This window comes from Pseudonaja textilis, chromosome 1 (assembly GCF_049901715.1).
Source record: "Pseudonaja textilis isolate UNSWEBS1 chromosome 1, rPseTex1.2, whole genome shotgun sequence".
Taxonomy (NCBI): domain Eukaryota; kingdom Metazoa; phylum Chordata; class Lepidosauria; order Squamata; family Elapidae; genus Pseudonaja; species Pseudonaja textilis.
The window spans coordinates 53,502,983-53,522,376 of NC_141990.1; the positions used below are offsets into that span (position 1 = coordinate 53,502,983).

General features: G+C 37.2%; 1 protein-coding gene across 1 annotated transcript in view; it reads left to right on the forward strand.

Annotated features, from left to right (window-relative positions):
• GALNT14 (polypeptide N-acetylgalactosaminyltransferase 14) overlaps positions 1-19,394 on the forward strand; it is a 296,209-nt gene that overhangs the window by 234,078 nt on the left and 42,737 nt on the right. The window contains exon 6 of the mRNA XM_026695635.2: positions 3,947-4,068. Coding sequence (XP_026551420.2) covers positions 3,947-4,068 — 122 coding nt within the window. The remainder of the gene's footprint in view (positions 1-3,946; positions 4,069-19,394) is intronic.

The window sequence follows — 19,394 nt, forward strand, 5'->3', positions numbered from 1 at the left end:
CAAGGTCATTCCAGCCTACATATAAAAATATAAAAGAACACATAAAAGAACTAATATTAATCAAGACTGTTTTATGGAACAGAATGTATAGTCATTCCACTTAAATCCAGACTTCCTCAAACCAATAATATTTGGTTGCCTAATACAATTAAAACCATGTCTGAACTTACGCTTTACCTCTTGATGGATGTATTCATACAAGTGAGATTCTAACTTCACATTAACAGAACTCAATTCTTATGCTACAAATGATACCACAACATTCATATTACAGCTGATTGTGATGGCTTTGTTGACCCAACAAGACAATGACCACTTAATCTTTTGCTGTGTGGGTCCAACTAAGAAATATATTCTAGGTGTAATTTTATTAAGAAAACAGGAGAAATGGGATGAAGCAAATCCATATGGAGAAATCCAAGGTGTAAAATGAAAGTTTTGCTTTGTAAAGCATGTCATTTCCTGTACCATTTCTTTAATTAAACAAACCTCCTGAGGACCATGAAAGCAACTTCCTTGGAAATTTGTTTAGCCACTGGAACTCTACAATTGCACGATGAGACTATTAGGCTCCAGTAAAGCTTTGAGGTATTCAAAGTAGCAAACTGAAGACAGTGTGACTATGTAAACAAAGTCAGTGTTCTGTGTGCCTTGTATGTTTTATGAGGATTGTCTGGGAATACACAGGGAAAGCTATTGTATATAGACAGACAGGAAACCCCACATTCACACTGATGATACTACATAGTTGGATAATGAAATGTCTTCAAGCCAACAACCAAACTCAGACAGTACTGAGATCTCAACCATGAACTATAGACATTCTTTTCTATTGAAACAAATATTGCAAAATCAAGTGATTTAATTAAAATTGCCATTCAGTATAAAAATGATATACCTTTCTCCTTATGATAACTTAGTAATACCCATCAAACTTAAGAATAAAAAGGAACCTGGGAAGAAGGCAGAGCCTCCTCGCTGACAGACCGTAGATCGCGACTCTCTGTGGCTATGGTCCATGCTCTTTTATTGGAGAGCCCTGATCATTACGATTAGGGGCTGAAGATGCCTTGGAGGGGCAGCGGAGTAAGGGGAAGCCGCAAGCCAGTTGAGGGGAGCCGCATCTCTCCCCTGGGTTTGGTCTTTTTCCCCCTGAAGATGACTGCAGCGGTGGTTTAAAATGGCCACCCTGAAAAGGAGGACTCAGCTGGATTAAGCTTTGTGCAGGAGGGAAGAAAGAGGTGGATAACATCTGAACCGGGACAATTGGGCAATACAACTAAACAAAAGTACCCCGGGATTAAGGTAACATGGAATTTTTAAGAAAAGAAAAGTGAGCGGCGAAATTACAAAGGGACAGGAAAAAAAATAAGAAAATATTTTTGACAGCTAAGCGGGGCTTCAAACTGGGAAAGGAAAAAGCTGGAATTAAAAATTTAACTAAATTGGACTAAAATATTTTGGCAATAAACAGGCATAAAATAAAGCTGGATTTAAGATTGTCAAATAATAATAATAATAAAGTTTACAAATTGGAGACTGGACTGTGCTGGAATATTGAGGTTTGAAAAACCCTAAACAAAAAAATAGGGGGGAAAAGTGAAGACTTTGTATAATGGAGAGTGCCACCTTTTGACAAAAACTTGAGCTCAAACAAAAGGGAAAGCATCCTGTTTCTGAATGAACTTGTGTGGATATAACACTAAAGAAATATTGAAACAAAGTAAGAATCTTAGAAAGTGAAAGCAGAACCAGAATAAAGAAAAAAGCAAGGAAACACTGACTGTGGGATTGATTGAAGTTTTTGGTATAGACCCTGGGCTGGAATAATTGGGAACTTTAGAAAATTGAAAGAAGAAAGAAGGAAAGTAAAAACGGTTTTTTTGTGGACTTTAACGATCATAAAATACAAGAGTGTGTAATGATGATATCTCTTCGGGAATTAAAAATGGAACTTAAAAATATGAGAGAATTACTACAAGAAAGAGACGAATCACTTTGTTCTGTGTTGGAAAAAATGGAAATGTCGATTGAAGAACAAGAAGAAAGAGCTTCAGAGGAGGAGGAGCCGAGTCAAGGAGAAGACTTTTAAATAGACAACACAAAGAACACTACAAAGAAGTGGGGAAAGAAGGAAGGTTAAAAAGTTGAGATTTAAGAAGGTAATCAAAAGGGGGAATACCTGTAAAGTCGGGAAAGGCAGAAAGACCCAGCAGAAAAGGGGAAAGGAAAATATTATGAAAGAGAGTGATATAAACTGGAATGAGAAAAGATATGTGGAAAAGAGGGGGACGAGAAACAGTAAGAAACAGGTGCATGAAATAAAGAAATACGGAAATAGTAAAACATTGAAAAGAAATTGTTTTTTTCAGAGATAATGGTTGATGAATTAAAAGGGATTCTGCAGGGTGACAAGGGGTAATAAGAATATTTCTGCAATTAAAAATATTTAGAAAATAGGGTAATATAGATACTGATAACTTTTATTAAAAATTAAGGGTGGGAAATATGCTGCGGAATCCAAATGAAAAGATGTAATGATTATTATTGCAACTTCTTAAAAATAATGGTTTATTGGGAATCAAGTTGAGGGAATAAAGGTATATTTTAATCATTGAGGTGTCACACTCAAAGCAGTAAAAGGGGAAACCTATACTTGTTTTTTTTCTTTAGTGTTAAAATTTGTATTAATCTAGAATTTATAAAAAGAATGTGTAATGGAAAGGAAATATGACAGACTAAAGAACCAACTAAATTAATAAGTTCATATAGACTATTAAAAGCAAGGAGAGACATTGGTAACCTATTATTATTATTATTATTATTATTATTAGGCAAACACATTTTATTTATCTTTATTTTTAAAATAAATATTAAAGGATTGTATTTGAAATAATTGAAATGAAACAAAAAGATGTTTCGATTGAGATTAATGAAAGAGGCTAGAATTAATGTGTTTGTTTCTCTCCTTACTGAAAATTTGGAATGTAAAAGGTAATAATAGAATTAAGTATGCATATATGAATGTATAATTGCTTTCATATTTTTATGTAAAGGTGATGATCCGGAAATATGTTGTCCACTAAAAAGAGATTTTTGTTTTTAATATGAAAAATTGAATACAATTTATTTAAAAAAAAGAATAAAAAGGAACCTTTTATCTTATCCCTGTTGATTATAAGTTGGCCTCAATGTATTATTCATGTAATATTATAATTTCTTCACCATCCCCAATTACTGATTTATTAATTAATATTTATATCTTGTTGCCATGTTCTTTCAATGTTCTGCCATATTAGAATTGTTGCAAAAGATAAATTTAGCTCTCCATTAATGAAAAACAAAGTGCATCAGAAAATTCCTGTAATTGAGGGAAGCAATTGCAGGCTGGGAATTTGTGTTTGTCATTTGTTTCTGCAATACAAATTGTATTTGCTGTTTGTTTTTGAAGCAATTTGCCTTTGCAGATTAATTTACAGGAAGCTGTAGTTAGGGAAGTGATCCCATCCCGGTTAAGAAGTATTTATCCTTAGATTTTTCTTAAGAAAGTCTGAAAACCTTGTTTTAAACTGTATTTTAGGCAAAAAAGGAGGATTGTTCTAGTTACATGATATTATTCTTCAGAGCCAGCATTTTGGTATCTTGTCTTCCCTTTGCAGAAGCAATGGAAAGAATTATATACATGCAGACGGTTTTAATGATCATACTGGGTTTTTTTGCCCAAGACAAACTTTTTCTTTGGGCCACTGATCTTGCAATGCAGAAAAGTAACTGGGCTGAGACATCTTAAAAATGGCATATCATTTTTAAGTCCATAAAGGTAGCACTCATGTTGTGCTAAAAATGAGTTAAGTTGAAGAATCTGCGTGCTTGTTTAGCAACTAAAGTCTTGCTTAGAAATTTGCATCAGCCAGACCTATGTTTGAGTTCATGTCCGCTGTTACAGGTTTGATCCGATCCCGCATTCGAGGAGCAGATGTGGCCCAGGCAGGGGTTCTTACCTTTCTAGACAGTCACTGTGAAGTGAACAAGGACTGGCTGCTCCCTCTTTTGGAGAGAATCAAAGAGGTAAGTGAGCCACTTAGTTGCATTGTCTCGGATCAGAGATAATAGCATGTATCAGCATGGCTCCTGTAAGCCTTTTAGTTAGGGAACTCACTGGGAAAATCCATGGAAAGATAGCCCATCAACTTATCTTTCACCAGAAATAACATCACTATTACAAATCTAATGCCAGTTCAGACTAGCTCAGGACTGTTCTCTAACTAGGAGCAGTCCTCTGGCTTTTAGCAAAGAAAGAAATTGCCCATCATTTACTATCTCACCTGTTTATATGGAAATAGCAGCGATTTTCTTTCTCAAGATGTATTTCTCTAACAAGCTATGGTTCTCCGGAAGAATGCTGTCCACTGAGCCTTTCGTCTGAATGTAAACAAGGCTGCCATTCAACTTCAGACACAAAAGACACCAAATACATACTAAAGCTCCAAATTCTTAGGTTTGAGTATGAAGCGGGAAACCTTTTTTAATCCTCAATACATATTGAAATTTGGGGAGGGGGGGTCCCCTGAAAAATGAGATATTTACAGTTATAAATAACACCTCAAGCTTCTTCGTCTTATTGGCCAGAAAACTTTTCCTTGTTGTTTTTCTGAACTCACAGAAATATAAGTTCTTAAATGAGCTTCAAAAGGACAACTGAACCCGCTGGTCCTGATTCCAGGAACACAAGGGTTTTCGCATAACAGGGCCAGAAGTGGAAGATACTTTTGCCAAGTTAGCAAAGAATGGTCCCTTAGGAATGCAAAGTAAGTTAACAGAGACCAAAGGCTCTTGTCAGACCTACTGAATGTTACAAGGGGAATAGATGGGCATGGCTCCAGTCAAGTTTTTAATTAGGCCTATGATCAGTTCCCAGTGCTGAATGATTTAAGGGAGTGATGGTTCTTTGAATAAGGACTGCATTTAATTTCATGCAAATTAAGCTGTAGTAAATTGATTTAATGGAAATTAAACCCTGCTGACAAAGGCATTTTCCCCCCAATAAAAATATTAAACTAATGTTACTGCCATTCTGAGTGGGGTGTTCGTTTCTCTGTCACCCTTTCTGTATAGAGAAGTGCTCTGTGATATTTGTCTCCAACTAGGGGACAAGTATCCATATACCATCAACATAATCTCAAAAATATTTTCTTTGTTAATTATTTTTCAGCAAGTCTGTTAGGGATTCTTGGGCACTTCTAATTTTATTTGCATTCCCAAGGGACAAACCCTCCTTTGTACACTCCATATTTAGTCAGCTTTCTAATCTACTGCCATCTTTCTAGGGTTGATCTTAACCTTGTTTTAGCTCTTCCAGAGCACAATAGCCTCCAAGCACCAGGTCAAACCTACACTGTATCTCCTGAGTATCATTCACATTTTGGTGTTAGTTCACCCTGTGCTGGTGAATGACTTTTTGCAGATGCTAAACTGAAGGGAGAAACAGCTCAGGCACACCAGAATGCCTGAGGACAGGGGTCTCCAACCTTGGCAACTTGAAGCCAAAACTTCAACACCCAGAATTCCCCAGCCAGCTTTGCTTCAAGTTGCCAAGGTTGGAGACCCCTACCTAAGGAAGGACATAGCCTCTCTACTAACTAGACCCTGAGAACATAGCCTTTCTAGTCTAGGTCTATTCACTGAAGAGGGAGGAGAACCACTTCAAAACAGTTCCTCCCACCTCTGGCCTTACAGCAGCCTCAGAAGGAAACTATGGTTGATGGTATTGAAGGAGGCTGAGAGATATAACACTGTAGAATCAGGGAAGGTGAATTCTCCATCCTAGTCCCACCAGTGATGATCAACCTAAGCAACCAATGATTATTCCATACTCACATTTCATGTGAATCCCACATGAAAGGATACAGACAATCTGGAACTGCAGCTCTATAATTTTCTTAACCTTCTGTGTGAACAAAAGATTGGTAGGTAGTAAATAATAGTCCAAGATAGTGATCGTTTCTTGAGGAGAGGGTATACCATTGCTTTTTCCAAGGCAGAGATAAAGAGCCTATTATTCAAAGATGATTTCACCTCTGCCCAAACTCAGCCTTCCATCATCTCCCTGCCAGCTTTCACTAGCAAGATAGGGCAGGGGATATGGTTTATGTGTGACAAAGCTGTTAGCACAAAGCATTTCCTCGGGATCCACAGACTCATACCAATCCCAAATAACATGACAACACGAGGCTTTTTTCACCTCAGCTGGATTTGGCCAACTGGTGTCAAGCTCCAAACAGATGTGAGAAATGTTATCAAATTATTTGCAGTGCCCAGCAGCCCCTTTTTCAGTTTGGCATTTCCTAGCATGGTCTAGGGAATATTAAACAAAGCTAGTGGGCATCTATCTACCGATGCAATCAAAGCAAACAATTCACAGATCTTGCCACTACAGTGCAAGCTTAAGCATGAGCTCTTATTCATGCCACATCACATTCATTCTTTATTTTATGCCCTTGTTGCTCCAGACATCTGCTGCTGCTTCTCCCAGAGCTCCTCAGTTGATAGGAGTGCGGCTAAGAGTTGAGAGTGAGAGACACCTAACAGAAGGAAAACACTCTCATTTCTGTTTTCTTAATACCACCCAGTTCCAATGTGTTCTGTAGAAAATCAGCCATTTTGCTGGCAAATTTCAGTCGTATGATCTTCACATGCTGGGGGGAAGTGGCTTCATGGTGTGAATAGTATGGCTCTATTTTGAAACAAGATAACAGTTTAATTTTCTTCTTTCTGTGTTATTCTTTCATCCTCATTGGTCCTCCTTTTCTTCATCTCTCTCTGTCTGAGTGATGATGGTGCCTTTCTTGTATGGGATATTTGATGAGATGCAGCCAGCAGGATGGCAGTTCTAGCACTAGGGAATGTAGTTCAGGCTCACAGCTGTTATAGATGAATGTGGATACTATATGCAGCAATGCCATAGAAAATTCATTATAAGACTTTAACTGCACCATCTTAATGAAACAGAAAAACAAAATGTCACTTCTATTAACTTTGCATATTTACAATTTTTCATTTCTCAATTTTTTTAAAAAAAGAAATAATCTAAATTAAAGTTGTAAATAGAGTGATTGCTTGTGCTTTTAGCAGCATTAATTTGAAATCTGCTTCTTGAATTAATGGCTTTCATTGATGGACCCAGGATATTGTTGGGGGTTTTTTTTTTAGATTCTTTTTACCTTACCTTTATTATTTTAATAAATAACAAATATGCATATACCAAATATACACAATACTCCTCCCTCTTCCTATTTTTTCCCACAACAACCACCATCCTGTGAGGTAAATTTGGCTGAGAGAGAGTGATTGGCCAAAGTCACCCGAGTGGCTTTAATGCCTAAAATAATGCTAGAATTCCCAGTCTCCTGGTTTCCAGCCCAGTGTCTTATGTCTAAAAACTGGGGACAAACAATCTCCAGGATCCCTTCAGGAGCAACAGGACCATCAGAGTGAGCATCAGGAGCTGAAGCAAGGAATTTTAGAAATCAGACAGCTTAATGTATTTTTATGAATGTAAATAGCAGAGCTGTGTTGCTTGACTATGTCAGAATGGCAGAACAGCAGCACAATTATACTATGATTAATTGATATTCTTTTTCTTCATTTGTTTTATTTCATATTGATTTTGTAAGTTGCCCTGGAAGGTATGATGAAGGCTGTGATATACAGGACATGTTCCCTCAAAAAAGAAAAAAAAAGCAATTATTAGGATATCAGATATATTAGTCCTTAATATCAGCAGAATCATTAATATTCTGCTTGACCATGCAATAGAGTTTGTAGGCCTTCCGCAAAATTTCCTCTTGTTGTTTAATATCTATATGATATTGATTTCGGATATGTTATCAACATAACAATTCCTTCAGAATTAGAATAGGCTGTGCAGATGTTGAATAGGAACAGGATAGACTGGAAGAAGGCCAATAAACTGACAGATTGATAAACTAAAGCAGTAGATAGTGCAAGGGTCTTCAAACTTGGCAAGTTTAAGACTTGTGGATCTCAACTCCTGGAATTCCTGAGCTAACATGACTGAGGAGGAATTCTGGGAGTTGAAGTCAACCAGTCTTAAATCTGTCAAGTTTGAAGACCCCTGGGATAGTACTTCATTGGTAAGATGTGTTCATTCTTGATTGGTGGGAGCAGCATGGCTTCAATAATCTATTCCATAATAATCTTACAATAATATTCCTTAATAAATTCTGCATGGGCTGTCCTTGAAGACAATCCAGAAGCTGCACTGGTTGCTTGTAAGATATCAGATATCATTAAATAAATCATTACTTATTATAAAGTTCTGCATCATGAAGAACTCAGATACGCACAACTGGCAGTTTCTCCAGTACTGGCTGAACATTGTTTATGATCTACTATGAGGATTTGCTTGAGATCCCACCAACAGTATCCCTCTGTGGTATGGAGAAAAAAAAAAAGAATTCTTGATAGTGGCATCTTAGCTGCAGAATCCTCGTTCCTGGTAAACCAGTACTTTATAATTTTTCCCTGTAATTTGTTTTTAAAATGATCTGAAATATTTTTGCTGATTATCTGTTGTGTTATATTTCCTTTCTAGTTTTTGGTTTGCTTAGTGTTTTTAGTTCTGTATTTTTTATAGAACTGGGCACTAATGCAGGCACTTATGAAAAGTATACTATTTAGTTTACAGTTTAAAATTAGAGAGTGACAAATAATCAAAGAAAAGTTAAAAATCTGAAAACTCAAAGCAGTTGTTACTATTTTAAGGAACGTAGACCAAGTAAGGAGCTAGTTTCATTTTTTTTTGTGGGAATTTTTGCAACGAAAACGTTGATGTATATTCCTTTCTGAAATAAAAATGCTCATGCATTAGCCATTTGTGCCCTCGTTATCAGCAAGCCTTCCCTAAAAGGGGACCCTTCAGATATGTTAAAGTATTTGATATTCTGGAAATTGTTCAAAATGGCTGGAAAGCACCAAGTTGGAAAAAGCTGTTATAAGTTATGGTAAAGCTTAAACGTTATATTGCTTCTTCCAAAGGACACTCAGTTTTCCATAGCTAATAAATAGCCTGAATTCCCACAGGGATTAGCATCTTGTAGAAGTTACAAAGATGTCATGTTCCTCATCCTGCAAATCATATTAATTATATAATTTATATCTTTCATGCCATGGTGCAAATGATGTGCAGTATGTAATTCATGCTATTTGAAGATGATATAATGTGCATACCATCATGCCCCCTCCCTCTTTCCCCATATGGACAACAAATTGGATTAATTTGGAAATATTTCCTCTCTTTTAAACACAATGTTTGGGAGTCTTCCAAACCTGCTGATAAATTCTCTTATGTTCTTTCCTTTTTTAATTCCAATACTGATGGCCTTCAACTGAATTTACTTTTTGAGAACTTGATTGATGGCATCTGACAATGATGGTATCAAAGTCACTGCAAAATTATTCTTGTCCTCCATCCCTGTTTTCTACAGTACATTGTATATCAGTAGCAGGTCATGATGAAGTCATAAGGCCACATGTGTTAGATCCAACATTGGTTCCAGTGCTGCAAAACTACTATGCAGAAAACTGTTAATGCATTTCCTGTACTTAAGTTTTTTATGTTACTGAAACTCTCAGATTAACAAAAGATTATTGTTTAGGTTAAACAAATTTTGAATAGTTTATTATCTTATAATAATACCCACCTTGCATGCCTATGTCCAGTGTTTGCAGAAATGTTTGGAATGTTAATTCTGCCACCTTAAGGCTAGTGTTGAAAGGGCAACTACTATTTCACCATGCTTTATGTCTACCTCCTTGGCCTTTAAAACAATAGTGCTTTCTTAATTGGCTTCTTACAGGATCAGTTAATTTTGATTTAATAGACTTATATTTTTCAAAGGCATAACAATATCAAATGCATTGAATCAACAAATGACCTCTATTCCCATTTCTATTATTCATTCAGCAAAACATTTTTTTCTGATTTCTAAATTGTGGCAAGAGTCCAAAAAGCAAAGTATGTGACAGCAAGCGACACTGTAATGGAATAATAAAGTAACAGAGAGCCTTATATCTCAAAGACAATTTAAAGAAATCTATCCTGTGATAGAATATATGCCAAAGATGCATGTGCCATAGATCACATTGCAAATACTAGTGGATGGAACTGGGCCAAAAGAATAAATTTTAATTTATGTCATTTGCAAGCTGCCTTGGCAGGTTAAGGTCTAACAATACATCTCTTCACACTCTCTACTTGAAGTAATTATTGAGGTCCAGGGTACTCCATGGATAAATCAACAGCAAACATCAGGCTTCAGATAGAAGTTTACAGTGGGAGTTGATCAGCTTTGGTATCTACTTTATTTTATATTAAATAAATAAATACCACTTTTATTTTTTACTTGCTTTACATTATGGGATAGTTAAAGTCCAGAGAAAGAGTCATGACACAAAATTGATTAGACAGTAGAAAGAATTTTATCACTTTTTGAGTGAGAACTTCATAGAAAAAACTGTAAATAGTTTAATAAAGTAAACAATGAAATAATGCACAGTATAGCAAGAAGCAAGCTTTGACATCCCACAACAGTTTATATGTTCTAAGCCTTAAGCTTCTTCCTGCACCAATATATGCAAAGTCTTACCAACATTAGGGTACATCTGGTGGGGAAAGGGGTTGAGGGTAGTGTTACATTTTTGTCTATGGTCACTTCTTCTTGTTTCTAGGTTGGTGATTTTCATATGGGAATCAATGGCTTGCAGTTGCCTGAGTGTCAGACATGAACAACCAGACCCATACGCATAGAATTCAAAATAGCTACTTTATTGTTCTCTGCCAAGAATACAGGAATTTTCTCAGACTGGGAGCTTTCGCCTGGAAAAGACTAGATAAGGCTCAAAGGCATTTGGGTGGGGGTGAGAGTGGGTGGGGATGTCAGAACTTGTCCTCTTGTGTTTACACAGCTAAGAGTCTAGGCTAATTCTCCACTTGAACCTCCTCCCAAATGGGAACAGTTGCCCTCCACAGTGAGGAGGTTTGCTGCCAAAGTACTGCCCATTGCACGTGCATGCAGAGATAACTGTGAAAAGACTTCTCCAGGATGTTACAATAGGGGATCTTGCCAAAGCTTTTTTTTACCTTTTGAACTCTTGGCTTCAGCCAGGTTGATGCTTCCAGGGTTTCTGCCTGAATTCCCATCTGAGTTTCATGCCTCAATTACAGCTTCACAGATGAACAGTTTGTTATCAGCAACCTGCACAGGAGTTGTGACTAATCCGCAAAGACAGTCTGCCTCCAGCCTTCACTTTCCTGGAAAGCTGTCATGTACAACTGGTTAGCTTTTCTGTAACAGTGCTTGCCCTCTGGATCACCATATCACCTGAAATTAGGTTAACCGTGATCCCAATGGCCTTTGACAAACACCTGGCTATTTTATTAGATTTGGGGGTTTTGGAGTTACTTAAGCCCTGGTAGGTTGGTTGCTGGTTTTCTGCTGGCCATAGTATATTGCTTTCTTTATCTTTAGATTTTATACTTATTTTACTGGCTGTGCTTTTTTCTTTAATGTTGTTAGCCACACAGAGTCATGCTTGTGAGATGGCCAGGATTGAAATCAATCAATCAATAAAAATAGCTAATGGATTGTCTTTTGAATATGATCTACTGATAACCAGGATTTCATTAAGGGCTGAGGTGAGAATCAAGATATAAACTGACAAACATTGCATTTTAAAAACATTTTGCTCTTAACATCTGGAGGTCTCTGGAAGCTGCATACAAGGCTTTGGGGGTCACTTGTAGTGCTGAATGTTCAGTAGATCCCCACTAATTTAAGGTCTCATGAGATCCAAGCCATCAACAGAGAGACAGTCTTTTTCTGTTTTTGTTTTCAAAACCTGTCATGGCTGGATGCCTCTGCATTACACTAGATGATGTGCTCACATTATAGTGGGTCTTTCGTCTGCAAATAAAGCTCTCCTCACCACCACTGTTCCACTGTTCACTTCTTTCCACCCAGATCTGTTCTATATTGTTCTTCAGAGAGAAAGGGCAAAAACAAAAGAGGGCACTTCCATTTAGTCTAGTTAGCTAACAATGACCAAAAGACAATGCCCTCTCACATTCTCTCACAACCAGTTGCTGAGCTAATTCCAGCTCCATTTGAAAAATAAAATAAAATTAAGCCTGTTCTGACCTGGCTTCAGGATCAGCTCTCATGCTCACTTTGTTTCAGTTTGCAAACTTGTCTTGAGAATTTACAAGGAAGCCTGTGTTTTGGCTGAAATGAAAGCTTATTTTAGCTTCCCCCGACTATACAAACATGACATGGACCCATTTTGGCCTTAAAACAATTCTTGCCCTTAAACAACCTTCCCCAATAATCCTTTCCTTACTGAAAAGAAAGAAGTGTGGTTCACTGTTAACAAAGGCAGAATGAAATTGATTAGTGGCAAAGAGCCAGCCTGGTGTGATTGACTAAACAAGCCTAATAAGGAAATTGCAGCAAAGTAACTGGTAACACCCCTAATCCTATCAACATTTATCTGCCTGCTAACAAGAGACAAAGGCTATTTCTAGTGCCCTCATCCCCTTTAAAAAGCAGTGTTTCTTAATAATAAAACAACTCAGGCTTACTCAATTTTTGGTCCCAAGATCCTGACTTTGAGCCTGAGAATTTGCCCCCCCCAATACACACATCATTTAATATCTTTATAAAAGATGTTCCTTTGTGTTGTTTTCTTCGTCTATCCTTTTCTTCCTTTGTAAGATAGAGCACAATGACCATTCTTTCAATAGAATGTCATCTTCTGCCTCAGAATTGTGCTCCCTCTTTCATACCATAGCAACTGCTTTCAATGCTTTCATGCTTGCTTAATCCAATATATATTAGGACATCTCTTCACTATATCCTATATGGAGTATTACTTATGGAGTATAAGGAAACATTTTACTATCACAGATTGGACTTCTCTTGAACCAAGTTCTCTTTCACTTTGGTGCAATTACCAAGTATTAAGCTATTCTTTCCTATCCCAGAAGGCTATTTTGTCCACTCAGAGTGAGTTTTATCCCACTCATTTTCATCACCACTTTTTCTGATATCAGAATTTGAGTTTCAGACATTCATGCAAGTCACTTACTAAGAATCCTCTTTTTATTGCACGCATTGTGTACAGGCTTCATCTTGATAAGTGGAATGATGTGACCATATGCATGTGCAATGTATATGTGGGTCTTCTAAAGCACATTCTTCTTTGTAAAACAGTAGATTTGGCTGAAGATACCAGCATTTTTTTTCAGATGAGAACATGTGTGATTTCAGAAGAACATCACAAAACAATAGTGTATCATTTAGAGGGAAACTGGTTCAGCATATGAATGGAGAAGTGTTCATATGCTTTGCTGCTTTTATTTAGAGGACTGATGCATTTACCATTGCCAATTTGTTTCAAGCAAATAACTTTTCCTGAAAATGTAATTATGAGGCCCAAGGCATTTTTTACAAAAAGAAATCAATCTTTGTAATGCCACAGTAATAAATTACTGGATGGCAATATTCTATTTCCAACTGAAAGGGGTGTTTTTTTTTTTAAGAAAAATCTTCCTATTTTGAGGAGAGATGTTGCAGGTAGCACATTAAGTTATATTGCTTTATATGAATCAGCCAAAATGAGAAGTATCTTTGAGTTCTCCCTGATAATTATAAGCTGGCTGCCTGGGTGGAGGGGAGATTCTGCACTAAATCATGAACAATATGCTAGTGTTATGTTGTAACATCTAATTTTCAAACAGTATTCAATATTTTGAAGTAGAATAAATTAGTCCTATGGTCTTAGTTTCTTGAAAAGGTCAATAGAATTTCCCAAATTGTGTGAGAATTAAATTAATGTTATGCAGTACCATGTGAGAAGTTAATAATAGATCCAAATAGATGAAGAAGCTAGGCAGTTAAAGTCCAGAGTGGCCATTAAAAAAATCAATGCCACCCTTCAAAACCAGAACATATTGATCATGTGATTAATACTATATATTTGATTATTCTCTAGTATTGTTACAGGCATGTTCAGTTGAAAGGATCCTTTAATATGTCCAACAGCATATCAGGAAAATGCAGTGACGACAAAACATAGATACTAGGAAAAATATGAAATGTTTGATTCATTTTTATGAAAGACTAGTAAGCAGCAGAATATGTAGCTGGCTTTGCAAGATGGATTATTGGTTAAGTGTCAAATAAGATTCAGTTATGAAGGTTTGTCCCGATGTCTGCATAGAACCATGTGGGAAGCACCTGCTCCTAAAGCACTGATATTGTGTCACTGAAATGTGCTGGGTTTTTTTGTTTTTTGTTTTGCCAAATTTCAGTTAGTGGAAAGAATTACCTCATATTGTTAATAATCTTTGAAATAAAGAATAAGGAAAGGGGGGGGGATTAAAATCTTGGCTCCTCCCTACAGTGATATCTTGCCTGCCTTCTACAATCTTTGCCATTCTCCCTCTATGATCACTCATAGAATTGGATAAGAAGAATCAATACTCTAAAAAACAAATAAAACTCAAAATTAGCCCTAAAAGTCATCTGGGTGACTATGATCCAATCACTCTTTCTCAGCCCAACCCACCTCACAAGGTTGTTGTTGTGGGGGAAATAAGGGGGAGTTACGTGTGTTGGATAATTCATCGTCTTCAGTTATTTGTAAAAATAATAAAGGTGGGATACAAATTAAATAAATAAAAAATACCTTGCTTGGATAGCAAAAAGGGCAATGAAACATTGTTGAAACAAATGTAACATTCTTCAGTCAAGAAAGGAAAAGGAAAAAGAAAATATATAAAGCTGGCGTGTTCAACCCATGGCCTTTAGGCCTGTGTGGACAGCTAGTAATGTGGTCTCACAAGATAAGAAAAATATTTTTAAAAGGAAGTTTATTACTTATATACATTAATTATATATTTTATATGCAGCCAAAACCAATTCCTCTTTGCACAATGCAGCCCAGGCAAGCCAAAAGGTTGCTTTGAAGAATTCCCGATATGAAAAGGATATTGTAAATTTAGTTCACAAGATGAATCTGGATCATAAGTATAATGCAATGCTTGTAAATGCTTATGAATACTTATGAAGATGCTTATAAAGGAAATTGAGGCAACCAGGTATGTTTAGAGCTTTGGAAAGAAAAGAGGAAGCTGATGGCAATTTTCAAGTATTTTAAGAATTTTTACCGTACACATCTCAGATTCCAGATTAACAAAAAGCAGTATGAATAGAAGCAAAACCAATTGTCTCAAAATCCCATAAACTTCCCTTCATCTACTTCCTTCATTCAGTGGATTGAAGTGGAATTTCTCTGGAGTTTATATTGTTGTGTTTTTTTTCAATGATTATTCAATAACCATTTGTCAAGAATTCTTTAATTTGGATCTGTGCACTAAAGAGGACTTTAACTATCTCTTCCAACTTGCTGTGGAAAGTTTACACGGAAATAAGACTATCCATAGGATGGATGTCTTGTTCTTGTTAAATCAGTTGTGAGATTATATGTCAGAAACATGGGGATTTTTGAGTAACTCTAAAATTGGGAAATATCTTCATATTGGTTTGCAGAAACTTAGAGTGTACCAAAACTGTGTTGTATGTACTTTATTAGTCAAAATCGCCATTCTGAATTGAACTTTGATTCATGGACTAGGCATTACTTCATATTTATATGGTCTGGATCAGTTTTTCTTAAATTGTGGTTTAATATTGAAAAATATAACCTATGCAAACAATAGCTCTCTATAGGTCCTCTACCATTTTTAAATATGGGAAGGGGTCCTGAGAAAAAACAGGTTTAAGAAAGGCTGGTCTAGATATGGATATTAAAAAACATGCATTCAGTGGCCCAATTTGCTATCTTTGCCACCTGCTTGTGGTAAATCTGAAATTGTCTGCCAAGTTTCATCTTTCATTTAACACATGACAATCATAAGGTTTCTTTTTCTTCATTTTTATCTCACTTTCTTTGGCCTCATTTTCTGTCACTGAATCTGATTGGATGCGGATGGCACACTGCTATGTATGATATGAGGAATTTGTGTTATAAATAAAACAACCTTTCACAATCACAACTAATGGCAATAAGGGCAAATGACATGAAAGAGTGTGAAGGCAAATAATTAAGGAAAGGTGGCAGGCGGCATTAATGTCAGGCAGATGCCTTTCAGTGGTGAATATTATTCATTGTGGGAATACATTCAGGCAGCTAAATGGTTATAATACAAGAGTATGAAGGAAGAGGAAGAGGAGGCGGAGGAGGAGAAGTATTTTTGAAAACAGATTGGAAGGAAAGTCTGCATAGAAGAGTGAGAAGAAGACTATGCATTCATTGATAGACCTATATAATTTCCAATTCCTACTGCTAACCTGTTGGAAGTGGAGAAGCAACCAAAAGAGTTTCTGGGCTGTCAGTAATGGGTGGAGCAATAATGCAACCTCATTACACACAGAGGTAGAATGATGTGCGGTTTTTTTTCCTGAAATTGTGGGAAGGTTTTTTTTCTTTGCTTTTTGGGGCTGTATTATCTCTGTTTTCAGATTTCCACAACAGTTTTGGAGTATTTATCTTTCCAAAATGATGGGATTTATTTGATTTCTGGCAATTAGAAGAGAGTTACTTTGAGAGAAAAGACCATGTTCAGTGGTAGTAGTTTCTGGTATCTTCAGTTTGAACAAAGGTTCAGGGGGCAATTGGAGCAAAAGGCGCCTCAGCCTGAAACCCTGGTTAATTATTCTGGTTACTGGAAGCAAAATTTGGCAAATATTTTTATTCAATCATTCATTTTTCAAATAGCTCTGGATGGCTTATAAAATATATGTGTGAATGTGCCTCTGCATATATCTATATACTATAAAAACTCTTGTGTCTGTAACGTTTAACTGGGAAAAATGGTGCATCATAGGGCAACACCTTTTCTACCAAGGTTCCTCAAGTGAACTAACTTAGAGAATGTTGGGACCCGTTTCTCCAGTGGAAATGGAGGTTTGGAAAGTTCTTGCCATTTCAGTGCTGCTACACAAGGCAGTTAGGGAAGTTGTAAGCTTGCAGGTAGAAACTCAACTGGGACCACAGGATCCCAACTAGTGCCAGGAGTGTAGCAGTTGGCTTTGGGGTAATGAAATAGATCCAGAAGGATGACTCAATGGGTCACGGATCATCTAGTAACAGAAAAAGCTTAAATTATGGTATAAGGCAATGTTACAGATTTAATTAAGCTGCCATTGCTTAATTAAGCATCAAAGTTCAAACCTCCTTGTAGATTTTCTACATCACTTCCATCATTTTAGACTGCTTCCTGGCCAATTTTTCAAAGAAATATTTCTGATACAGATTAGTAATGTGCAAAATGGTGTTTGGTGTGCAAAGTCACCATCTGGAAGTGTTTAAAGTTCAAAATAGAAGTCTGTCAACTAAACATGTTTTGTACACTCTTAAAGGATCATTTTTGCTTTGATGTTATCTTCATGCTATTGAAATTACCTTTGCTGAAATGGGTGCTACATACATTTAATAAGTAAGTACATACATAAGGACATTGAATAGAAGAAAGCCTTGAATGGAGGCATCATTAGAATTCAAATATTTTGGGAAGGAAATGGTAAAATAAGAACTATTCATAGCTGTTTGCACTATGCTTACCACTGCAACACATATTTGATTCTAAGTGCTTATGGTATCTGTCCACCCATAAAAAGTGATCAAGCCAGAATAATAGAAGTATAAAAATGCAATTATTATTATGAGGAATTGAAGCTGAGGTAGTTGTCTCTGCTTGGGAAAGCAGTTGTAGCCAGGTAGAAATGGTTCCCACCCAACTTCCCCAAAGCCCAGTAAAGCTCCTGTTTTGCAAAGGACTGTAAAAGTTTACAGCCTGAGAAACCTGAGAGATGGACTCATGCATGCATTCATTTACTTATAAGGATCCATACTTGTGTTCTAGCTGCCTGGCTAAATGAGCCACACCTTGGCATTTCCAAAGACATTCTGATGTCCAGAAGCAACTGTATTCCCATCCAGTCCCTTAGCTTACAAATGGTAAAATGAAGTGTGGATGTGTGGGTGGTAGCGGGATGTTGTAGGAAAAAAGGAGATAGCAAACAGCTTACAAGTGAAGAAGCAGGAGATGACATCTAAAGACTGACAGATGAATATCAAACAGACCAACTGCCAGGACCACAAGCTACAATAAGCAGCATTTCTTGGTGGGATTCCTGCCTGAAGCTTGGCTTCGGAGCTCCGTTGGGATGCTCAGAAGCAGCTCTGATTAAGAGCAGAACTTGGACCCTGACCTGGAGCTTGGCAGCATCTAGAAGAGGAGCAACCACATTGAAAGCATTTTATCCCAAGTAGTGCAAGAACTTTTGGAAAAAGGCAAAGATTGCCTGCTGCTTTATGGACCTTGAGAATTTAAACTGAATATTAAAAGACTGCATATAAAGGGCTGAATATTAAAGACTTACTTACATGGCAACTTCATCTTGCAAAGCCTAGAATTGACTCAAAAGAATAGCCTGTTGTTGGGCTTCCTCACCCCCTGTACTTAAGGGTGGGATTCTCCTGGTTCAGACCGGTTCAGGTGAACCCCTTGTTCAAACGATCCGCTGGCTCAGAACCGGTTCGCTCTGATGAGCATATGGGCCTGCCCATCCACCCCTGCCTTTCCTGTGCTTTATGTCTTTTTGTTAGAACACAGCTGATTTGTGTGGCAGAGCAGTTTGCCGTGCCTCAGCTGTTTTCTTCAGCTGCAATTGAAGATAACTATTAGCTTTTTTAAATGCGAAGCACACATGCACAGTACATGCTCACTGAACTGGTTGTTATACCGGTTGAATTGCCCCGCTGTGCATGCTGCAATAAAGCATTGTGCACAGCTTTGTTACACTGTGTTTTGTCCAGTCCTTGGAAAGCATAGAACCCTCACATTTATGAAAAGATAGTTATTTTTAACAAGGCAACTTAATAGTCTGATAAGTATTGAAAAACTTGAATGTCTTTCCTTTGGTTGCTTTCTTGTTGACCAATTGGCAGTTAACAGCACCTGTTATGTATGCATGCATGCATGTATTTGCAATCCAAGCACAATAATATGTTCCAAATTGATTGATTGGCTTAGTGATTTGATGAGAGCCTCCCTTTATTGGGCCACAAGCATGAAGAGCTGTTTGGGAAGAATCCTTAGCAAGAGAAAGAGGAATGGATCTGAAACCATCTCAGAATTCTGCTCAGTTGGAACATTCCCTTCCCGTCCCCTTCCCTCCCCCTTCTTTCCCCTCCCCTCCCCTCCCCTCCCCCTTCTCTTCCCCTTCCCTCCCCTCCCCTCCCCCTTCTCG